The sequence below is a fragment of the Scleropages formosus genome, chromosome 7 (assembly GCF_900964775.1).
Source record: "Scleropages formosus chromosome 7, fSclFor1.1, whole genome shotgun sequence".
Classification (NCBI taxonomy): Eukaryota; Metazoa; Chordata; class Actinopteri; order Osteoglossiformes; family Osteoglossidae; genus Scleropages; species Scleropages formosus.
The window spans coordinates 11498380-11513837 of record NC_041812.1 but is presented as its reverse complement, the minus strand read 5'-3'; the positions used below and the strand labels follow the sequence as shown (position 1 = coordinate 11513837).

The window sequence follows — 15458 nt, the reverse complement described above, 5'->3', positions numbered from 1 at the left end:
GCAACCCTGCCATTAATTCCAGCTTTGTGAAGCTCACAATGTAGTTTTTATTGAGACTGGGTCAAAGACGTGCATATTTTCTGTGGTAATTTGCGAGTCTGTACTTTTGTGGTATTTAACAACTATCCTGTGAAGTGCATCTCTATCCCTGTTGCTGAGTTTAGACTTGAGAGCACTGACTACTGCCACTGCAGTTTGTCCATGTTTGGCATATTCTATCATTATTTTGAAGATGGTTCCCCTGATGCAAATAGTTTTGCTGTTTTTATGACCGGTGCACCTGCAATTAGTGCACCAGCTATTTGGCCTCTTTGGAATTGTTCCTTGAAAACTCATATCAAAGCTACATTATACAAACTGTCAGGCCTTTTTTTAGGGGACGTGTATTGCTAATTAGCAATCAGCCTAATATAACTCACTTTTGTGGCTGCATTTGTAATTGAGATTTAGTTACTTCTTAGTATTTTTTCATGTGATGCTTCTGTTGTTTTGGCCACCCCTAAATATCAGCATGGTGTATAATAACAGCTGTAAATAGCAGCTTGTTCATGATCTCTAACAAAACATTTATACATGCCTGCAAATATTTTAGTGATCTTATAGTTATTACAAAACTGGTGTATGATTGTCACCTGGTCAGTGTTCAGTGATTTTATGCTGTGTAATTTTAATTAATCAACTCCAGGTACTCTTCATTGCTCTGTATATTTTAAGTTAATATTAAAAATCAAACAGCAAGTATTCCAGGTTTCCCAACACTGTTTAATGACAGTTTTCTGAGGTCTTGAACAAACTGAAACACAGGAAAACCAGTTCCTGGAAAAACACTATTACCCCCTCTTCCACTATTTGGAAGTAATTTCTCTTGGCTGCCCTCCCATTCAGGGATTACAGTACTGTCTGTAATTTAGATTTTAACAAGCATTAAGAGCAAAGGGAAAGACCACTCACAAGCAATTCTACCCCAAAATGAACACAGAGACAAAGATTTTAAACAGCTTTCCCTTTTGCTCATATTAATAGTATAACTTACTATGCGTTACGTATAAAACATCATGCCTTATTGATACACATCGCTGACATGTTCTGCACAATGCATCTGGAAACATTATTATATCAATCACTTCCAATTGTCTTCTTGCTCTTCATCTGAAAGTTAGTGGGAGTTTGAGAAATATATATCCGACAAACTTTCTATTTATATTAAATATTCAGAAATTAATAAAGCATATCACTTAAATCATGATTACAGACAGAATATAGTTATCTTCCTGGGAATGGCCCCATGTGTAAAGGAGTCCTGACACATCTGTTCCTGTATTGTGTTTATTGCTGGTTGGCCACACCTCAGAGTGTCCTTTAAGCAATAGGAGATGAAAGCAAACCTCAGTCTAGCCTTCTCTACTGGTGATGAAATGCACTCGTCACTGGTATGTTCTGGTAGGAAGTACGGCAATAAAATATTCAGGAAAATAAACGTAAAAATTACGTTACAAGCACTATTTATTCTAACCTGGACAGAAGGGTGCTTCAGTCAACCTATAACATTACTGTAACCTTTCCACTGTGAAGAGAATCCTTACAGATATCAAGATTCAAGGAATTACATTATAAATTATACAAGTCCCAGGTTAAAAAAAAAAAAAAAGTCACCTTTTTTTACACACAAAAAATAAAAAGATTAATAAGACTGCAAATTACTGTACTTCACCAAGGTTAGGTCTGGACTCTTATTCTCTGCTTTCCATTAAGCCACACCTGCACAGATGAACTGTCCCGATAATCCCGATGCCTTCCATTTAAGTACATGTGATGTTGCAAGACTGACACTTTACATTAAAAAGTCATCCTTAAGTTTAAACAAAAAAGGTTTCATTTTGGTTCGACTATGTATTTTTACTTTTTCAGCCATAGCCATGTGTTGCTTCCACAGAAATCAGAACAGTGGAGCTGCAGAAAGTCCAACACAAGTTCAGCATCAAACAGTCATGGTCTTGCACGCCAATTTAAAGGCCATTTGTGAACAGCAGCAGTTTTGGGTGGACAGGTGTCTTTGCCAAGTCTGGTATGAAACAGGCTCAAAACATTTTGCAGTGCTTTTAAAGTACTGCTTTGTGGAAAGCTTCATGTACACATTGGCATCTAGGAGCTCTCTTTGGCTCACAGCATTTCACTGATGCAGAAGCAGCAACATGTCCTTAACTAGTTTAACCCCCTTTGGCATCTTTTAGTACTAGCATGGCAGCCTTTTTCATATTTCATCTTCAATTAAATCTACTATTTGGCAACAAATCTTGAGCAGAAAAAACTTCCTAAAAATTTCAACTGCTTTGCTTTATCCTGTGTTCCAAAAGAACACACAGATCTGTGGTCAGATTTTATTGTTCTCACTTAAAATTATTTTAGCACACTCTCCTCGGTTTCTCAACACTATGTGGGCAAATGGGGAACATTAATGAAATAAAATGAGTTTGCTGTAAGACAATCACTTCAGACTATGCTTTTCTTTAGGTGGTCATGAACCACCTTACCTGATCATGACTAAATGACTAAAACTTGTTTTCTCACTGTAACATGTAAAACATCTAAAAAGTAATTAAGTTTTATTTTAAAAGGTGACAGACTGCAGCAGACGGCTTTCATTAATAAAGCCAGACTCCCTGTAAGAACGAGGTGTTGCTGTGCACAACACAAAGTGCAGATTCGGGGGAAGGGAGTGCAGGTAGTCAATGGGGGGTGGCTCACTGAGAGACCACTTCCTTAAGGGAGGCCAGAGCTGAGTGGATGCGAACCTGAAGTCTGTTCTCAAAGTCGTAGCCTACGTAATCCTCCTGTGTAGCAAACACACAAACAGGGCATTAAACAAGTCTAAATGCCAGTTATATGTATACACACACAGCTTTACATTACATATTTCTGTTTCTAAAATGTTATAATAATGTATTTTTTTGACCATATCTTAAAAATTCTTGAAAGCAATTCTGTAGCAATTCACATGCCAGCTACAGGAGCTTACAGTACCTTTGCCTGGAGAAGCAATGCTTTTCCCTTTCCTACGGACTGAAAAACAAAGAAGGTTGTTGATTATTGGATCATTTACATTTAAACCAATTTATTCACTTATCTGACACTTTTTGCCAAAGTGCCTTTACAGTGATTTACCCATTGTTTACTGTATTCATTTCAGGGTAAGTACCTTGGATAAAAGGTACTACAACAAGAGTTTGGATAGGAACCTGGATCCTTCAAGTGGAAGCACTTCTAACCACTATGTCACTTACTGCCCCATATTCATGTAATCATAAAAATAATTTTTGACACAGCATTTAGTTTTATGATAGCAAATTATTGATAGGTATCTAGCAATCATGTGCTATACACTCATTGTCTGACACACCCACACACTCTCACCTCTGGGTTTTCCAACAGAACGCAGCCCAACTCATAGCAGGAATACGGCTGTACGTAGGAGTTTGTCTGTCGACCTGCTTCATCCCTGGCAGCCAGCTGGAAGAACTTTAGAGCAGAAAAGCAGGGTATCATAGTTGAGTCCTCGCACACAGAGTTTTGACCCCCTGGTGTCGACACGCTTTGAAGACTCACTCAGTGAATCAGAAGAGTTCATTTACCTGAATGGCATCCCTTTTGTTTCCCAGGCATTTGTGAATCGCACCCAGCAGCAGGAACTTCAAACCAACATACGACACATCGTCTATTTCCTGTAGAACTAAAAATGGATATCTTTCAGCACGGACGGTCAGCTCACAGAAGACGTTTCACGATACGTTCCAAGCACAGATTCAGCATATCCAAAATCTGTACAACCAAGAAGACTGTTTATTATGATGCATTGAATCCTCAACACACAACTAAAACTGGAACGAGGCAGCTGTTCATTTGGCTCTGTAAAATCTTATAACTGTAAATGTAACATACTTTGTAAGTCATCTTAACATTTTTATTAACTTCAAGATACACTGAAAGTAATATTAATCTGTTGTTAAGGAAAATAAAAATCCTATATCTTCAAAAATCCTGTGCTAGTTGTTGACTGATTCATCACATGTGTAACATTCCTCAAGTTTGTTATTCATCACCAAAGCTCTGGAACATCATACATTAACTAAACACTGTGGAAGGAGATGATTCATTGGGTAAACATGTTGCATTCACTCTGCTTTAGACAGAAATCTTAGAAAATAGATAAAATGCAATTAAAAACAATCACAAAAATATATCTGAAAATTTGTAACTGAACTGTTTATAATGCATGGAGCCAGTATATGTTTATAAAAAACATGTAACTCCTCTCCACAACACATCTCTTCTCATGCTACGGCTCCAGAACTGCAATCACGGCTTAGCAGATGAAACAAACCTGGAAACACAAAATATAATCACTTGTCTACATATAACACCTGCTCTGGATCACCTTGGCTCATGAGCTGCAACTTGGTGGAGGAACAGTTTTGCAACGCCTTCCACAGGTACAGCACCTCGATAGCTGCCAGAATACACAACTCCCTTGTGGGGGACATCCTGCGTAGGCGCTCCGCCTGTGCAGACACACGAGAACGTACACGCTAAGCAGAAGCTCATCTCTTGAACTAATACTAAACTGCTATTTGACTTAATTAGTCCTCATCAACAAACTCATTTAAGAAAACCTAACAGATGTTGCTTGGCAAACTCACCTTCCTGAAAGAGAATTGCTCTATCTGATTATTCTTCCTTTTGAAGAGCTTCTGAACATCTCTGAAGACGCTGATGGCACCTTCTAGGTCGCCAGAAGCACCCTGGCATACTGAGGGGAGGGGACGAAGACAGTGAACTTCTGTGTGTGGCCAGCATGGAAGTGATTTTGATCAAGGATATCACATAAAGTTACCATAGCTTTCTTAGAGAACAGGTATACAGTTATTCATTTAGCAGAGACTTTTCTCTAAAGCCACTTACAATGATTTACCCATTTACACAGCTGGTTAATGTTACTGGAACAATTTAGGATAAGTACCTTGCTCAAGGTAGTATAATTAGAGATTGAACCTGCAACCTTTGGGTCCAAAGGCAGTAGCTCTAACCACTACACTACCAACTGTCCCTGTCCCCCCTTGTGCCCTAAAACCTTGCCTTATATTACACCAGTCAGCTAATTTTTCTTTTTTTAATCCAGACAATGATAATTAATTAATTACTCAACTAAGCACTGGGAAACAACAAAATCCCTAAGACATCCAAGATCCTTGTAGTGCATTATGCAATGAAGAAAGTGCAGAGAGACAGCACCCCCTGGCATTCCAACAACGACCAAACACCAACCTCCTGTCAGATAAGCGTAGTAGCACTGCGACCACCGGGATTCATTCTTCAGGCGCTCAAAGGACTTGTATGCATCATGAAAGTTCATCTCAATCATGCTGCACCAACCTGAAAAAGGCAGGAACATCTGGATTGCAGACATCACTTAATCTGTCAACACACTGATGTAAATGTAGGGAAACTAGCCTTTTGCTCTGGTTATAAAACTCAATTTAAAATCTTCAGAGTTTTTTGTCTAGCTTTGCAGACAACACTGGTATCTATGACATGTTGATATGATTAATCCTCCACATACCAATTTCATACAGACACACATGCTGGATCTCACGCTGGTCAGTGGCTAGTTCCAATGCGTCATTGAAGGATGTTAAGGCACTGTTGATCTGACACTGGAACATGACAGAACATATCAGCCATGATCAGAAGAATGATAACTTCCCAAGGTAACCCAACCACAGCTGAAAGACTGATCTTTTGAAAGAAACTGTCATTAATTTATTATAGTTTTATGTTAAAGATCACAAAAGAGCCATACCTCTAAACGCTGGACTCTGCCTTTGAAGAAAATGAAGAGGGAGGAGCTAGGATAGACGGCCTCCTTCTTCTGGAGGATTGACTTGGCTTCCATGAGGCCCGTATGGGTGTCCGAGCCATCGAGAGCAAAGAAGGGCTGTACCACAGTGTGGTACCATAGAAGGGCCAACCTGGGGGATGTGGTGGGGGAGGTAAACACCTGCACTGACATGACACTGGGGCACTCACTCTGTGCATGGTCCAAAAACCATTAAAGGTACTTTACACTCAGATTACTAGTACCATAACCAGCCAAAGGGTACATTATAGTTCAAAAATAGACACAGCTGCATGTTGACCTGCAGGACTTACCTTGCATATTTCTTTATAGAGGCAGGTCATTTCCAAACTCATTCTACACTGACACCTACCAATGCCATAGTTTTACAGAATATACTCTGTGTGCATATTTGCAAACATTCAAATGATGAATTTCCAAGAAAAAAAATTCATGGAATATAAAATGCAAATAAAATCATATAACCTGTTTTTATTGCATGTTTTTCACTCACCTCTACAATTTGTGTTTGCGGAGTAAAAGCTACCTGTTTACATGGCCAGTAGTTATGTTTCAGTGAACCATGCACATACAAAACAGGAATGAGGAACCACATTAATTCAGCTCACTTCCACAATGTTTACAGCTCATGCCTCCTGCTCCTGAATGTTACCAAGCAATAAGGAGATAGCAGTTTGTGGAGACATTTTTATTTCCAATTATTTTAAATTAATTTTACTGTCAGTAAAATTAGTCTGAAAGTGAAAGTATTATTTACTACAGTGATACCAGCCTTTTGTAGAACCTAACAGGTAAATAAATGGAGAGATGTTCATATTCATTCTGGTGACAATAAAGAAAGCTGAAAGTGGCAATTTGATGATGAATGTTGGACGTGTTTACATGATTAAACAGTCAGCAGCCAGGACTGAAATACAAGCTGGGTAGACAACTTTTTCAGTAATTTTATATTAGTTTTAATTTCAGTATTGGCTGAAGTTAATAAAAATAAATAATACTCTTATTATCGCTTTATCTGAGGTTTTACAAAATTTAACCCGTAAATATGCTTGTTTTGTTAAGCTTTTACTGATTGTGACTTGGTACAAGTTGCTTTGCAATTACGGGCAGACAACACTGGTATCTGGCAACAGTAACAGTGTTGCAGCCCCATCTATATTCGTAAGGTGTACTAAAGCCAAGGCTAAGTTACATATGAAGACACAGCACACAAGACGTAAACATATCAAACGTATAAAAGTAGTGTTAGGTGTGTAGAACTGTAATACACTAGGGAAAGAAGTTCACATGAGGTTCACTTCCCAGGAAGCAAGGCAGTACACCTACTCACGTAGCAAGTGGAGCCTTCATGTCCTTACTTTCACTGGCATACGCGAGTGAGGAGAGCCCCTGCAGCCGGTCGCCTGGAAAGCCCAGCAGGTTGATGATCTTGAGCAAGTTGGGCGGCACCATGGAGATGCACAGGTGGAAGAGGCCGTAGCCGAAACTAACGGAACCCTTGAGGCGACTCAGAGCCTCAGCAGTGACGGCGGGGCCCCGTGGGGCCGCGTTGTCATTGGCCCGGTCTGATGAGGCACGCCGCTGGCACGATTCCTGCAGCATGCTGATGTCGCTGTGACACTTGTTGTACATCTTCCAGGCCTTGCGCAGGATCCATCCCCCTTTGATGTATGCTGGATAGGTTTCCGAAAGACACCAGTCACCTCATAAGTGGTGTTAAACTCAAGGCAAGAGCCACAACATGTCTACAATTTTGTGAGAGACAGCACAAATTAAAAAACTATAAATAAGAATAAGTCTAGGTAATCAATTTCATCAGTTTAATAGCAACAAACACCTGAATCAAACCAAAACAGATAATCTTCATTACTGAATCAAGGTCTATAGTCAGGTATGTAATAGACTAATAAAAAAAGAAAAAGTTTCAAGTTCAAGTTTATTGTCATAGATACAAGTACCGTGTACAAGTATCATGAAATTCTTTCTGAACGCTTCTCTACAGACTATGGACAAGACAGGGACAATACAAATACTGCACAAAACAAAACGATGACAATGACAGTGAGTAATGGAACAGCGATAATGATAACGATAAATAACGGTAACAGTAATAAGAATAATGCCAACAGACAGCCAAAGAACTCAGAACGTGAGAATGAGAATGCGAATGCTTAAAGTGGCAGCATAACACTGGTTGTTCTTTCTGGATAATTTATAAAACTCTTGACTGTATTGTTGACAATGTAACAAGAATACAATTCATATTTAATGCTAGTATGTTTAAAGTTAGGGTGTGTTTCTCCTACTAGAACCTTTGTAAAACAGGCTAACATGTAGACAATGAGCTCAAAGCCAGTTGTCCACCAGTTGATGACATTACTTTAACTCTACTTCATTTTACCACTCGCTGCCTATACACCTGGTCAGAGAAACAAACTGTGTATCACAGCAACAATGCAAAAAGTGGGCAACCCACCAGAGAGCTCCTGCTTGACAAAGGAAAGCACAGCGAGGTACACCTGGCAGTCTGCTACGATGATCTGCCTCTGCAGCCGGTCCACCACAGTCATTCCTGTGCTCTGGGAGTCCACCTGGGGGTAAAAGGCATTCTGGGTATTTTACCTATGTCCACCTAGGGAACCCAACCATCTGACAAACTAATGGGTTTTACACACACTAAAGCATCCACACTTCACAGAGAAGCACACCATTTGTTTTGGTAGGAGGTCACTCACACTGCGCTTGATCTTGTTCTTGATGGTCTCGATGACACCAATGTCGCTCTCACACAGCTTCTCAGTGGCCTTGAGGTCCTCACAGGCCATCTGCATCTTCTCCTCCTCAAATGTCATCATGGCATTCTACCAAGAACCAACATGCAATACATTAGCCATAATGGCATTCTGTACTGATGGCCGGACAGGGCAACCTAGTGTGACAAACCACAGTTAGGATGGACTGTGAGGACAGGGCAGGTTTTATTTGTCAGAGGCATAAAAACCTCAAATTTCAGTTGTCAACATCAGAATACACTTTAGCTTGGCTTTAACCAAACATACACATACAGAGATGCACAGAATGGACCTTGACTCACCAGGAAACTGACAAAGCTGGCTCCAAAGCTCATGAGGGGGCTGTGGTTCCTATGAGACAGAGAGAAAAACTGCATCATTCATGACCCTGCTGCAGATAGCATGAAACTGCCAGTGGGGGTAGGGTCTAGCAGAAATGGAGGAGACTGACAGAAGGAGGAGGACAGCAGAACGAGCAAGACAGAGAAAGCATATTCTCACCACTGTAATTTTGTTCCTTTGTCAAGTTCCACTTGAATGTAATACACTCCACCACAGACATTTAAACAGCACCCTGGAAAGCCTCATCATTTTTATAGCAATGTCTTTTTTTCTGCCCATGTGCAGAAGACAATGGTTTCACTTTTCCTTTGTGGTTTAGATTGCAAAACAACCTCAGCGTAACCTCACAGATCGACATTCACACGTACAGTGAGCTTTTTTTTTTTTTGAAATCGGCTTCCGACACCCCCACAACAAATGCTCCCACGTTCAAGACCATTTCAGAAACAATCACAGCATTCCCTGCGATTGCTGTATACGATATAAATAAAATGTAACAGCTTTTTATGGAATTAAAAAGGATTTCTGCCTATTGCCTTTACTATGGCATCACAAGATGGCACAACTAAACCGTCAACTATATTTAGTTCAGCAAATGGTGATTCCGTCTGTTGGCATAAACACAGCCAGATTGCAGTGTGTTGCCCCCCTCCTCAAAGCAATTAGCAGCACAGTGACATTTACTGTGTGAGCCAGGGAGGCTGGAAAACAGTGGCAGGCCTAATTATGCCTCACTTCCTGTTTCGGCATGGGTGCAGATGCTAAGTTTCTACCGATGGTTTTCTTACTGCTCGGCCCACAGCTGACGTTGCTGCATGGGGGATTCTGACCACTAGTCCCTGCTGGGAAGGCGAGTAGAGGAGAGTGGAAGCTCCAGAAGGATGGAAAATGAGCCGATCAGTTGCACTCTGACCTCGACGTTCAGTGGTCCATTTGAATGCTCAAAACTGCTGCTATTGGCTGATCTTCCTACTGCTGAGATCAAATGTCTCTGTACAGTCCAAACGCTACAGATAAGGGCTCAAACTCAATCACTCACGATATTTAAAACCTACCATCCTATAGACAAAGTTGCCTGCAAATGCCCACAAAATCATCATACTGTCATGGCAATGGCAGGGGGGCGGGGAGGGTACCCCTGACGAGAGTCTCCTGTCTGCAGAACAAATAGGACTTGATGGGGTTATTAAATGGGTTTAATTACTCAAAACTAAAACCAATTCATATTCACTTTATTTCAGATGCAAAAAAACTTCCAAAAATCTATTTAACTGCTTGCAAGCTGTTTGCGTTCATTAGCTGGCCTGCAGGTCTATACTGTCAGCCAGTGGAAGTTATTATTTTTCCAGCCCATGCTGTGCACCTGATTAATATTAGCAGCATTCCTCATCAAATGAAAGCACTGTGAGTCTATATGAAGCCAATGCGGCCGCAGATCACAGTGTGTTTGAAATCACAGAGCAGCTGCGATTTGAATCAATACAACCACGCGGTATGGTCAACACGATCAAGATGCAAGCTTCACTGTACCAAGCGACAGTGAATTCAACTGCAAGTAAAATCACTTGTGTTCTGTACCTGAAATGGACTGTGTTGACACAGCAGCTGATTTTCACACCTGAAAAATGCTGTTTTTCCCTTATTTCTTTCACCCGCCCACTACGGACCAATCGTCAAACCTCCGTCTCCTGGGAAACGGTAACCTGCAGGTGTCAACAGCTTCGTGGGAGGCACATACAGTATGCAATTCACATTGTTTTTTTGCCATGTGTAATGACCTTTGTCTTCCTCCATACATGTGCCTTCAAAAAGGGTGGCATGGTGGCACAGCGAGTAGTGTTGCTGTCTCACAGTGGCTGGGTGGTGTGAGAGGATGTGGGTTTGATCCTTGCTCAGTCTGTGTGGAGTTTGCATGTTCTCCCCATGTCTGTGCGGGTTTTCTCCCACGGGCCAAAAACATGCTCTTCAGGTTCCCCCCCTAGTGTGCGAGTGACACAGAGAGTGTGTGTTCCACTGATTTATGGATAAGTGACCCATTGTAAGTAGTGTATCTTGCAGTGTAAATCACCATGGTGAATAAGGTGCGTGGGCTGATAACACTTCATTTGAAGTCACTCTGGAGAATAGTGTCTGTTAAATAAATGTAAAAATTTGCAAAACAAGTCATCACTCTCAGAAACCAGCTCTTCCCACCCAGAATGCATAGCAGATACTTAACCCATTGAGTCGGAATGGCATTGCATCACATTTCCTGTGTTCTTCAAACACACAAAATACTGCAAGCCCAAATATATCAAAAACATAAGATTTGGAATTATCCATTCAGCTGATGCTTTTCGCCAAAAGTGACTTGCAACATAACTGATTTACACACATTTATACAGTTGGGCAATATTTAATGGAGCAATTCAGGGTAAATACTTCAACCAAGGCTACTACAGCTGGACGTAGGATTTGAACCTGCAACCTCCAAGGCAGCAGCTCTAACCATTATGTCACATACTGCCCCAACACAAGGAAAACTATCTGAAATTCCTTAAATAATCTGTCATCTGACAAACACGATAAATAAACCTGCCACCCAGCGGTATGTCACACATGCTGCTATGTAGGAAGCTGAAGCTGCATGCACATTATGCAAAACGTGTAATAAAATCTGAATGAGTGTCAGAGATGGGGGGAAAAAGACAACTGTAATAAGCAGGGAAAGTATGGCAACCTGAATAGGAGTTAGCCTGTAAACCCCCGTGGAGTTGTCCCAAATCCTTCTGTCACACTGTTGACCACATTCAGGAGAGCAAACTCCTTCCACAAAGGGGACCCTCCCTGAATGGCACCATCTGTCAACGGTCGCATTCTGTATCCTAGCGTTCACATCATCTAAAGGTTAAAACTTAAAGCCACAAAAACCAGAGGAATTGGCTACAGGAGATGGAGAACCACTTACACACTGAGGGCAACACAACCTGACAGAAAACTGAATTTCACACATGCTAAAACAAACATGCATGCAGAGCTCTTTTCCACAGGCTGATCTGTAGACAGGAGACCAACAAAGATTATTCTGCTCGAGTACAATGTCATGAGCACCATAGTGATGTCTCACACCTCCTGGGCTGCAAGTTAAGATGTGGGTTCAACACCGACTTAACAGTGCATAGCAGGCATGTTCTCTCTGTTAAACTAACGTTGACGTTTATCGAGCACTTGGGAGAAGTGATTCCGAAAGAGGTGAATTTTGAAACTCTTCACAAGTGTAGAGCGTTTCAGCAGTTCTGAGTGAAAGGGGGTGTCATTCTACTACATTGGAACCAAAACTGAAAAACTAGTCCAATTGTGCAGATGCGAAACTGTAAAATTAAGTATGAAAATGGAGAAAGTAAAAGGCCAGATATGAACAGCTCCTAGAATTCTGAGTTCAAGTGGATGAACTATTTTATTGATAAACACACAAAACACTGCATGTTCCATGGCAACTTCTCTAGTTCAGAGTAAGAAATGGTTCTGCTTCTCCTTTTCAACCGGGAACTTCCTTGATCACCTACTTCGAAGACAAAACAGGCCTGATGGGCACAATGCGGCTGAGGTCAGAGCCTGTCACCAGGAAGTTATGACTGGCAACCCATCCACTGAGTGTGTCGCTTGAGGGAAGAGCAGACCGGGTAGCAGTCAGCGAACAGTCGAGCAGGAAGGTCAAACAGCAGCGTTCGGAACTGCTCCAGTTATGCCAGGTACAGAGGGACACGTTGAGAGGAGGAGAACAGTAGGGTTCTCGGGGCATGTATGTGCATTTCAGCTTTGGACAAAAAAAACACTTCTTACGGGGAACCAAATGCACTCGACTGGGGCCTGCTGAGGCCTGTGCACATGCAGCCAAACAGGAATGCTAAATAATGCATGTTCGGTACAGACAACGGAAGAGTGGACGCCTCCCCCTGGGGCAACAAAAAGACATGCCACTTCCAACCGGGAAGTTCCCTCGTTACAACCATCCCAGAGACGAGTGGACATGTGGAGACATAGTTCAAGCTGCAAGTCCAACACCTCCCAGGAAGCACAAGGAAAAGCTAAACAGAACCATGACAACAGGTTGAAATGTCTGCTCCATCTGTTGTACATCTGATCAAGGTACACACACATTTTCTGAACCGCTTGTCCCAGACGAGGGGAGCCAGAGCCTAACCCGGCAACTCAGGGCGTAAGGCAGGAGGGGGAGGGGACGCACCCAGGACAGGACGCCAGTCCACCGCAAGGCACCCCAAGCGGGACTCGAACCCCAGATGCACCGGAGAGCAGGACCCGGTCCAACCCACTGCGCCCTCCTTGTGATCAAGGTACTTAATCTAAATTAATACAGTAAAGTACTACCATGCTATATAAAGAGGTAAACCAGGGTAAGTAGTTCACACTGTAACTCATGTTCGAGCGGAGGAAATAATAATAATTAAAATTAACGTAATCTTGGACGTGTTATCTGTGTTAGGTCACTATGGTCACGGGGGAGGGGCATGTTCAGGTTTCTGTAATCAACACCGTTCTGTTTACGTCACTGTAATGTAGGATATGCACGTGTGTAGAGTAATACAAACCTCACGTGCTAGACTCCATGCAGAAAGCAGCGGAGGAATGCGGCCGGGTTCATCTTTATTGGCTACCGAAAGAATGTGATCGACCTTCATTCATGACGAAAAAACGCAAGGTTACACCACTTCCCCACACGTGCGCAGCCTGTTGCCTGTCATGAAGACGCCTCGAATGGCCACACAAGACCGCACACGTCGCCAGCGCCGATGAGTTGCACATAAAAAGTGACTTAAACAACTGCGGGACTCAGAATGCCCACAGAGTATATATCACGAGGGTTGCAAGTGAGTCAGCGGGTGGTGTAGCGGTTATTGCTGCCCCCTTGTCATCAGCCACTGCTGCTGTAGTACCCAAATCAAGGAACTTACTCTGAAGTGATACACTAACAACGAAACTGCTGTATCAAATTTACTTCTCATGTGCCAAAGAGGAGAAAAACAAGCCGTGTAGTTCTTAGGACTGTCATACTCCAGCTAAGGGCCTGGGTTCAAATCCCACCTCCTACAGCATCTTTACTGCACATACCCTAAATGAAAAAACAGCTGGTAGCGTAGTGGTTAGAGCGACTACCTTTGGACCCCCAAGATCGCAGGTTTGAGCCTCACCTCTGGCTGACTCTTGAGCAAAGTACTTACCCTGAATTACTCCAGTAAAATTACCCAGCTGTATAAATCATGGCATGGGTAAATAATTGTAACCTTAACGTTCTAAGTTGCTTTGCAAAAGCATCAACTAAATGTAAAATAAAGGAAGCTGTAGCTTATGAAAGGGTTAGAAGCCCAAGTGTAAGTTAACTTGAACAAAAAGGTAATGATAACAAAAATTAAGAACAGTTGTCAGTGTGACCAGCCGCTACAGAGAGTGAGTGAGTGACACCGACCGAGTCACACAGCTGCGCACTGACCGGAAACTGACCACCTGCTGGGCCATCCTTCTAACGGAAGGAGGATGTACAGTATGTATGTTATATTATTATATCATATCTCCCTGGCGCACAGCCGCGTCCTCACCTGTACTTTCTGAAGAGCTCGTCGCTCTCCCGGAAGCCGTTGTTCAGCAGCATGTTGATTCCCTGCAGAGCGAGCTCCGCGTCATTGATGTGCTCGGCCGTGCCCTGCGGAGCCTCGCGCTGCTCCTCGTGCTGACCCTCCATGGCGCAGCTGCCTCGCGGGCCGCCGGGCAGGAAGGATCGCGCGACAGCGGACCCGGAGGATGGAGCACCCGGTGACGTCTCTAGGGTGTGCGGGTGCGTGAGTGTGCGTGCGGTATCCGCCTGGGGAACGTCCGCAAACCAAGCAGGCGCGCGTTCACAGAGGACCTCGGTTCCGCCGGGGTGTCATGATCATCGCCGTGCCCGCATAGCACCACCCTTCACGCGCCCACTCCATTGCCAGCTCAGCTGCTCGCGCCGCCGAAGTCACCTAAACAACAGAGCCCATCGTTGCTTCCGCAGCGCGCGCGCCTTGTTTCTGCGGTACGAAGTGTGATGTCGGTCTGCGTCTGCAAAAGAGTACAATGCAGCGTAACAGTACTCTACAGCTGAAAATGACACGAAACCATTAGGAAAACGCAAAGATTCGCTCCGCTGTCACGCCGCACTGTCTCTCCGACCCCTGTAAGCAACACCTCCTGTGACGTCATGAGGCCCGCCCTGCGGCGCTAGCGCAGCCGCAGTGACCGGCGCGCAGCGTCGACCGCTGCAGGGTGCCTGCGCGAGCTGTGTTGGCTTATTGTAAGGTTTATGTGTTTACGCTTATGTAAGATTTTAACAATTCTACGGTCAAACTAAATAACAATACTGAATATCAACAGTCGCCGTTTTAAGAAAA

The 15458-nt window shown here is 42.9% G+C and overlaps 1 protein-coding gene across 1 annotated transcript; it reads right to left on the bottom strand.

Annotated features, from left to right (window-relative positions):
* Nucleotides 1-724: 724 nt before the first annotated feature.
* On the bottom strand, nucleotides 725-15254 carry ttc39c (tetratricopeptide repeat domain 39C). The gene is made up of 14 exons (XM_018757736.2): nucleotides 14640-15254; nucleotides 9006-9054; nucleotides 8647-8772; nucleotides 8388-8502; nucleotides 7242-7584; nucleotides 5855-6023; nucleotides 5615-5708; nucleotides 5320-5427; nucleotides 4695-4804; nucleotides 4433-4556; nucleotides 3630-3727; nucleotides 3412-3516; nucleotides 3022-3060; nucleotides 725-2831 (listed from the first exon to the last, which is right to left on the bottom strand). Exons 1-14 carry the CDS (start codon nucleotides 14780-14782, stop codon nucleotides 2742-2744), a joined length of 1713 nt encoding a protein of 570 aa, XP_018613252.1. The 5' UTR covers nucleotides 14783-15254; the 3' UTR covers nucleotides 725-2741.
* Nucleotides 15255-15458: the final 204 nt, after the last annotated feature.